The sequence below is a fragment of the Chiloscyllium plagiosum genome, chromosome 2 (genome assembly GCF_004010195.1).
Source record: "Chiloscyllium plagiosum isolate BGI_BamShark_2017 chromosome 2, ASM401019v2, whole genome shotgun sequence".
In the NCBI taxonomy this organism is placed as follows: Eukaryota; Metazoa; Chordata; class Chondrichthyes; order Orectolobiformes; family Hemiscylliidae; genus Chiloscyllium; species Chiloscyllium plagiosum.
In genome coordinates this window covers 32,901,307-32,910,011 of record NC_057711.1, presented here as the reverse complement: position 1 = coordinate 32,910,011, position 8,705 = coordinate 32,901,307, and the positions used below count along the sequence as shown (strand labels likewise).

The following is an 8,705-nucleotide window of genomic DNA, read 5'->3' as shown; positions in this document are numbered from 1 at the left end:
TTATTGCTGATACCATCTTCTATATCATTAACATATATTGTAAAAAGCTGCGGTCCCAGCACGGATCCCTGCGGTACCCCACTGGTCACTGCCTGCCATTCCGAAATGGAGCCATTTATCACTACCCTTTGTTTCCTATCAGTCAACCAATTTTCAATCCAATCTAGTACTTTACCCCCAATACCATGCGCCCTAATTTTACTCACTAACTTCCTGTGTGGGACTTTATCAAAAGCTTTCTGAAAGTCCAGGTACACTACATCTACTGGATCTCCCTCATCCATCTTCATCCTCGTCCATCTACATACTGGGGAAGTATTAGAATTGACAGGTTCTATAAAATGTTGTATGTTAATCTAAGGATTTAATTCAACAATTGAATGAAGTTGGAGGATTAGAGAATAACTAATTAACATTTCTGCTAAGATACTAAACCTATGTCTTGCTTGTTGCCATGGAGATGGGTATGAAAAACTGAGTCCATAGGAGGCCATTATAAGGTGCAGGTTTTCCCGAATGGATCCCTGAATCTCACAGTGACGGTGAATGTCCAAGAATCTGAAAGAGAGAGACAGACAGGCAGACAGACAAAGAGATAGAAGCAGCAAGTCTTCTCATCCACCACACAAAACGCAAGTTGGAGATCACACTCAAATTGAAGAGACCAAAATTATGAGAGTTTAAGCAAACCTGGAAAGTTCAGTTTCCACTGGATCGAGAGAGAAATCTTCAGGATAACATACACAGTGAAAATCAGGTTGGAGGTTAGAAGTTAACAAGCTTAGAAAGAAAAAAGGAGCTAATAGTCATTTCAAACTGTTCTTGGAGAATGATGTTAAGTCACTTGAGGACCAACGAATAGTAGAATTATGGTAAGGAAATTTCAGTCATTTTAATTGTTGAACAGGCAATTCTTTCTGAAATATAGAGTTTAAGTTGTCTACAGAAATTAATCAGTATCACTTTTAGTTTTGGTGTTGTGTAAAAGTCTTGAAACTTGAAATCTTGTTGACTGGTCATTTCAGTCAGTAGCCTTTGAATTTATTTTTATAAGTTACAGGTCTCTACGGAGATCGTAACATCATAAAACCTCTGGTCAGAACTTACCATTTCATTTAAGCAAACTGACAGGTCCAACATCTTTACATTCTCTCAAATGCGGAACTTAGCAGATGATTATGATCTGTTTTGTGATATGCCCTCTGTGGAGTACCGTATGTAAATGAGCTGCATGGATTTCTTTGTATCTTGTCCATTAGCTACCCATTAAAAGCTGTGGTGGAGCAACTGATTTTGTGCAACTTTTGGGAGGGAATAGACTGGACCCGAGCCGGATGTACCCAGTGGCTGACATTTGCTACTCATTCAGTGGACCAGGTGAGAGATTGATTCCATGAATCAAAGTTCTACAAACATGATAAAATTTATTTAAAAAGTCTTTCCATGTTTGGAAGGACATGATATATATGTATGTTTATTTTTAATTTATGATAGTTGTTAATGATTAAGTTAATAAATAATGATTAAGTGTTGATTGCATGTGATGTTTATTAGGATTTGAGGGCTATCATGAAAGGACAGTTTGATATTACCCTGATTTTTCCATCAGAATTTTACTTCCTTTTAATTTATGCTTTCCCAATGAATCAGGGATCTTAGGAGGTTTTTTTTTGGATTTAGTGACTGAGTATTAATTTTGTTTGATTGCATAAAATATGAGCTCCTGATCATTTTTCTACAAACCTTGTCTCCAGGCTTGTTGCCCATTAATTCCTATCGGATGAGTTTGGGGAAATGTCTGGTAGTTCACAGAGATGTTTGAAGTTGGTGATACACCAACAAGGACTGGTGCTACTCAAGGCAAAGCCCTTGATTCTCAATGCTGGGAATTTGGTCAGATTGTCTCTCAATCATAGGTTCCTGAGTAACCATCACCTTGGACCGAAGCATGTGTGAGAGAGAAGCAAAGCAGTAGGGGACGAGTTGTTCACACAGGGAGGAGGAGATAGTGGGAGTGAGAGACCTCTTAAAAGTCTATTCACCAATGGTCTTACAGGAAAATTTCTTATACCTTAACTGAACCCAGAGGCAGTGTGTGCATTGACACTATTTAACCAAAAGGTGTGCACGTGAATATCTACCAGCCTATGTAGGCAGATCTGCAGCCTTGGAGTAGGGCAAAGATGGTGACTATGAAAGTAACCATTACCCTGAATTTCTTTGTCAGGATTTTACCAGGCTCGGGCAGGCAACATCTGTAATAGCTCCCATTTCAACTTTATTTTATCTGTTCATAGGACGTGAGCGTCGCCGCCTATGTCAGCATTTGTTTCCCATCCTTAATTGCCCTTGGTGATGAGCTCCTTGAATGACTGTAGTCTTTGGGATGTAGGGACACTCGCAATGCCATTAGGGAGTGAGGTCTATGGTTTTGACCCAATGAAACTGAAGGAATGGCAATACTTTCTCATTCAGAATGATGTCACTTGAAGGACAACTTGAGGTTGCGGTGTTCACATGCGCCTAGTGCTCTTTTCTTCTGGGTGGTAGGGTTGTGGTTTCACAATGTGCTGTCCAAGGAGTCTTGGTGAATTATTAATGTGCAGCAGACTAACTTCATCTTTAAGAGACACCAGCTTTAAGTGTTGACAACCCTGAATCAAACTTGGTCCCTTGCTGAGACATGGAGGCAACATATTTAGTCTTTGGCTGTTGTCCACAGTCACTAATAGCTGGCAGGCAGCAAGTGGATTGACTGCTATGTCACAATGAAATTGAGGGGTTGATCATGCATCCTAATCCCTGTCCTTGTTTTGGGCACAATCCAGCTATTCCTCCTATGATTCAGTCACATATTTTTATGTGCTTAGAGGTAATTGTTGCAATCATATTCACAGCAGCTGCCTTTTATTCCTTTGAGGACTAGTTTGTTTGAAAGTTTTTTTTAAAACTTACAAATTTTTATTTCAGCACAAATTAAGATTGGGTGTGACAACACCGTTGTGCGTGTTGTGTCCAGCGGCAAGTACATAAATCGTCTTACGTTTGAGTACCGTCAGCTGGGGCAGCATGAGTTGGACAAACAGAATGAAAACGGAGTTGAGGATTTCTGCTACGCTGCAGACTGAGTAGATTTCTCGGCACAGATACCACCTATTCTCTGAGTAAAGGAGTAAAGCTGTAGCATTGTTGTAATTCTGTCAAAAGTATGAGATCTGTAGTGGTCGTCTTTTACTACCTTGTTAATTCATTTACTAGAACATTGCCAGGTAGCTGCTGCTTTATCATCCTGATTAATGAACAAACTCTACAGTGGGTTCTTGCTGCTTTGCCAGTCAATAAGTCAGCAAATGTTTAAATTAGATCAGCAGCCAGAATGGTCATTAGGCCAACAGAGAAAATAAATCATTGCTTGCTAAGACTTTATTTGATTTAATTGTGATAGCAAAGTATATTTACTTCATATATTTATTGCTTAGAAATGATGCTGCCACACCGGACCACCAGCACTGTATGAAACACTTTGTGAGGCAATTCAGTATTATGTAAATAAAGATAATTAACAGCAGTATCTTTATTCTGTTCCAAGTGCTGGAATGGCCTTTTTTTTTGTTCTGACAGAAGTGGTAAATTGAATGTGAATGACACAGACTGGTCCGATTCATCTTGCATACTTCAAAATGGTGCTCCATTACAACCAGTCCATTCAGGTCCAAGTATAGTTGAGTTTCTACTGTATTTTTCCTTTGAGTGGACAGGGTTAAAATCCCTCTGATGAATATTCCCTCGTCCCTTTTCAATTGTGCGCATTATGGTACTAGTTAATAATATGGTGCCAAACTAATATTTTTAAGGGCTCAAAATTGCTTTTAAAATTTCAAGAGTAAAGTACATTTACAATTGAACTATTGACTTCAAAGACTAAAAGTGGCATTTTAACCTCCAGCAAGGGAGGGAGTGGGTGGTGATGGAGGGTTCAAATAAACAGCAACAAATCAGAGTGTATTGGATTTTCACCCTGCTGACTTTTGGATGTTGTTTTATTGAGGCTGGAAAGAGTTCAGCGGTCAATCCACTTGCCACAGCAAGTTTGACATTTTAAATATGGAGGGTTTCCAATTCAGCCACACTTCTACCCACCATCACACCCCTACCCTTCCCAAACACTCATGAATCAGAGCCCTCTGAGTTTTGAGATCAGACCTAACTCCCACTTTCTACTGCAATGAGTTTAATCAGGGACAGCGTTTGTTTGAGTGAGCAACTTGTCCATTGGGGCCCGTGGTTGGGGATTGCATTCTAACTCGGGTTGGAGATCAGAATTCCTTCAGAATCAAATTTCCCTGAGATCAGTGATTTAACCCACCCTCAGATCAGCCACCTACAAGGTTCAGGGATCAGATTCAATCCAGTATTGATGATTAGACCTTTAATGCTCTGGGCTTAGGGTGTTCTGACGCATTGTAAGGCTATACGCCCAGCAGGATAAGGAAACTAATGCCTCTAAGGATCTGATGCCATAGGATTAGGCTTGTAGCCTGCACATTTGGGCTCCCTGCATGATTGGAAACCACACTTGTCAATCAAGCTAATCTCTGGGCAGGAAATGTATCAATGAATGAAGAAGATGCACATTTCAGGCTTGACCCACCTGCTTTTCCATCACTCCCATCATGCCGACAAGTCAAAACTATCCAGGATCACTGAATCATTATTGAACTGAAGGAATTGCGTTTGCACTGGGTCTCTGAGCATTCTAACCTAGTATCAATTCTCCTGAAACATAAAGAAAGGGCAAGTTAACTGATACAGCATTTCCAAAAAAAGATTTTAACATTACATCATTATTTAGCCATAATTAAATCCTCTTTAAAAATATTTTACAGCATGAGAATCTGTATATTGAAGTTTAATCATCCATATTTAACTCAAAGACAAAATAAAGTGCTGTGGACAATTTTTGTTTTCAAATGTATTATTTTATGGATGAGTTTAACCATTCAACATGTTTTTTCATTTTCTGCAACTCACATTAAAGTTACTGCACTGAGTTAAAACATTTCAAGCCACGTTACAATGTCTTGAACTACAACTGAGAATAATTTATGTAAATGCATATTACATCACTTTGGGCTGAATTTCCCATTGCTTTTGGCAAAGTTTGTTTGAGTGAACACTTTGTCCACTATAGCATGTGCCAACTTTTCTAATGCAATCTTCCACTCTCCAGCTCATTAATTATGCAACCAGGCTCTCCAGCGTCCATCTTATGGAATGGCAGAAGATGTGGAAGTACTCTACAATCTGCGATTTTCCCACCACTGGCACCAACCTTATGTGGTGCAAGCCAGAACCTACCCTTCACAATAATAACCAATACAAAATTACACAATTAAAGGAAGTCCAAATCCAGCTCATTCACCATGGATGGAGAGGTGATGGCTTAATGGTATTATCAACAGACTATTGATCCAGAAACTCAACTAATGCTCTAGTGCCCAGGGTTCAAATCCTGTGGCAAATGGTGGACTTTGAATTCAATTCTAAAAAATCTGGAATTAAGTATCTATTGATTAAACCATTGCAGATTGTCAGGAAAAACCCATCTGGTTCACTAATACCCTTTGGGGATGGAAATTTGTCAACCTCACCTGGTCGCCAAATCTACAGCAATGTGGTTGATTATCAATTGCTCTCTAAAATGACCTAGCAAGCCACTCAGTTACACCAATTGCTCTAAAGTCTCAAAGAAATGAAATTGGATAGATCACCTGGCATCAGTCTAGACACTGGAAAAGACAATGGCAGAAACAGCTCTGTTGACTCAGCGAAGTCTTTCTCACTAACATTTGGGGGCTAGTGTTAAAATTGGGAGAGATGTCCCAACAGCCTGACATTGTCATATGAACGGAATCATACTTCTCATAGATAGTGTCCCAGATATCACTATCACCATTCCTGGATATACCCTGATCCTCCGGCAGCATAGACCCAGGCAGCACAATGATATACAGTCAAGGGGGAGTTGCACTGGGAGTCCTCAACATTGACTCTGGACCCCATAAGGTCTCATGGCTTCAGTTTACAATGGCCAAGGAAAACATCTAATTACCACATACTGTCCTCCTTTGGCTGATGAATCAGTACTCCTCCAACACTTTGAGGATGCACTGGAAATGGCAAGGGCACAAAGCATTCTTTGGGTGGTGGATTTCAGCATCCACCATGAAGAGTGGCTCAGCAGCAGCACTACCGACCATGCTGGTCAGGTTTTAAAGGACATAGATACTAGACTGGGTCTGTGGCAGGTGGTGAGGGAACCAACAAAAGCAAAAAAACATATTTGACCTCATCCTTACCAATCTGCCAGCTCCAAATACAATTGTCCATGACAGTATCAGTAAGAGTGACCACCACACCGTTCTTGTGGAGACAAAGTCCAGCTTTCATGTTGAGAATAACCTCCATCATGCTGTGTGGCATGACCATCCTGCTAAATGGGACAGTTTTCAAATAGATCTAGCAACTCAAGACTGGGCATGCATGAGGTGCCGTGGGCCTTAGCAGCAGCAGAATTGTACTCCAGTGCAATCTTCAACCTCAAGGCCCAGCATTTGCCCTACTCAACCATTGCCATCAAGCCAGCGATCAACCTTGGTTCAATGGTGAGTGCAGAAGGGCAAGCCAGGAGCAGCCCCAGGCATACCTGAAAATGCGGTGTCAACCTGGCAAAGCTTCCAAGTAGGACTACTTGCATCCCAAATAGCAAAAGGAGCAAGTAATAGACAGAGCTAAGTGATGGCTCAACCAACGGATCAGATCTAAGGAGTGCAATGCTGCTACATCCAGTCATGAATGAAGGCAGATAACTAAGCAAGTCACTGTACTAATATCCCCATTGTCAATGATGGAAGAGCCCAGTACATCACTGCAAAAGATAAGGCTAAAGCCTTTGTAGCAATCTTTAGCCAGAAGTACTGGGTGGATGATCCATCTCGCCCTCCTCGAGTGGTACCCAGTCTTCAGTCAATCCACATGATATCAAGAAACAGTTGGAGGCACTGGATACTGCAAATGCTATAGACCCTGACAACATTCTGGAATAGTACTGAGGACCCTTGTTCCAGAAATTGCTGTTCCCCTAGCCAAGCTCTTCCAGTACAGTTAAGTACTGGCATTTACCCAACAATGTGAAAAATTGTCCAAGTATGTCCTGTACATAAAAAGCGGGATGAATCCAACCTGGCTAATTACTGCCCCATCAGTCTAATCTCGATCATCAGCAAGGTGTCATCTGCTCAGCAATAACCTGCTCAGTGATGCCCAGGTTGGGCCACTCAGCTCCTGACCTCATTACAGCCTTGGTTCAAACATGGACAAAAGAGCTGAATTCCAGAGGTGAGGTGAAAGTGACAGCCCTTGACATCGAGGCTGCATTCAACCAAGTGTGGCATGAAGAGCCCTAGCAAATCAGGAATCAATGTGAATCAGGGGAAAACTTTCCAATGTTGAGAGTTATAGGAAGATGGTCATTGTTGTTGAAGGTCAGTCATCTCTGTTCCAGGACATCTCCACAAGAATTCCTCAGGGTAGTGTCCTAGGCCTAACCATTTTCAGTTGCCGCATCAATAGCCTTCCCTTCAACATAAGGTCAGAAGTGGGGATGTTCACCAATGAATACATAATGTTCAGCACCATTCCCAACTCCTCAGATACTGAAACAGTCCATGTTCAAATGTAACAAGATCTGGACAATATCCAGGCTTGGGCTGACAAGTGATGGAAATGTGTTGCTGGAAAAGCGCAGCAGGTCAGGCAGCATCTAGGGAACAGGAGAATCGACGTTTCGGGCATTAGCCCAGTGTCAAATAATATTTGTGCCACACAAGTGCCAGGCTATGACCATCTCCAACAAGAGACAATCTAACGACTGCCCCTTGACATTCAATGGTGTTACCATCACTGAATCCCCACTATCAACATCCTGGGGGTTATCATTGACCAGAAGCTCCACTGGACTCAAACAAAAACGCACCAGCTACAAATGCAGATCAGAGGCTAGGAATACTGTGGCGAGTAACTCACTTCCTGACTCCCTAAAGCCTGACCACAATTTACAAGACACACATCAGGAGTGTGATGGAATACTCCCCACTTGACTGGATGAGTGCAGTTCCAAAAACACTCGAGAAGTTTGACACTGTCCAGGACAAAGCAGCCTGCTTGTCTGGCATTACATCCACAAGCATTGACTCCCTCCACCACTGGTGCTCAGAAGCAGCGGTGTGTACTATCCGTAAGATGCACTGCAGAAATTCACCAAAGATCCTCAGACAGCAACTTTCAAACTCACGACCACTTTCATCTAGAAGGACAAGGGCAGCAGATACACGTAAACACCACCACCTTCAAGTTCCCCTCCAAGATACTCACCATCCTGACTTGGAATTATACAGCAGTCCCTTCAATGTCACTGGATCAATATCCTGAAATTCCCACCCTAATGTCATTGTAGGTCACCCCACAGCAGGTGGACTGCAGCGGTTCAAGAAGGGAGCTCACCACCACCTTCTCAAGGGCAACTAGGAATAGGCAATAAATGCTGCTCAGCCAGCAACACCTACATTTCACAAATAATTTTTTTAAATTGCAGGTTTCAGTAAGTTTTGCTTAGGCTTCTTGCACTGAATGGTCCAAGTGCTATC

General features: G+C 41.8%; 1 protein-coding gene across 1 annotated transcript in view; it reads left to right on the top strand.

Annotated features, from left to right (window-relative positions):
- LOC122558536 (corticotropin releasing hormone binding protein) overlaps window positions 1-4,957 on the top strand; it is a 19,746-nt gene extending 14,789 nt beyond the window's left edge. Inside the window, exons 6-7 of the mRNA XM_043707233.1 lie at window positions 1,260-1,377; window positions 2,971-4,957. Of these exons, the coding sequence (XP_043563168.1) occupies window positions 1,260-1,377; window positions 2,971-3,128 (276 nt within the window). The 3' untranslated portion in view covers window positions 3,129-4,957. The remainder of the gene's footprint in view (window positions 1-1,259; window positions 1,378-2,970) is intronic.
- Window positions 4,958-8,705: the final 3,748 nt, after the last annotated feature.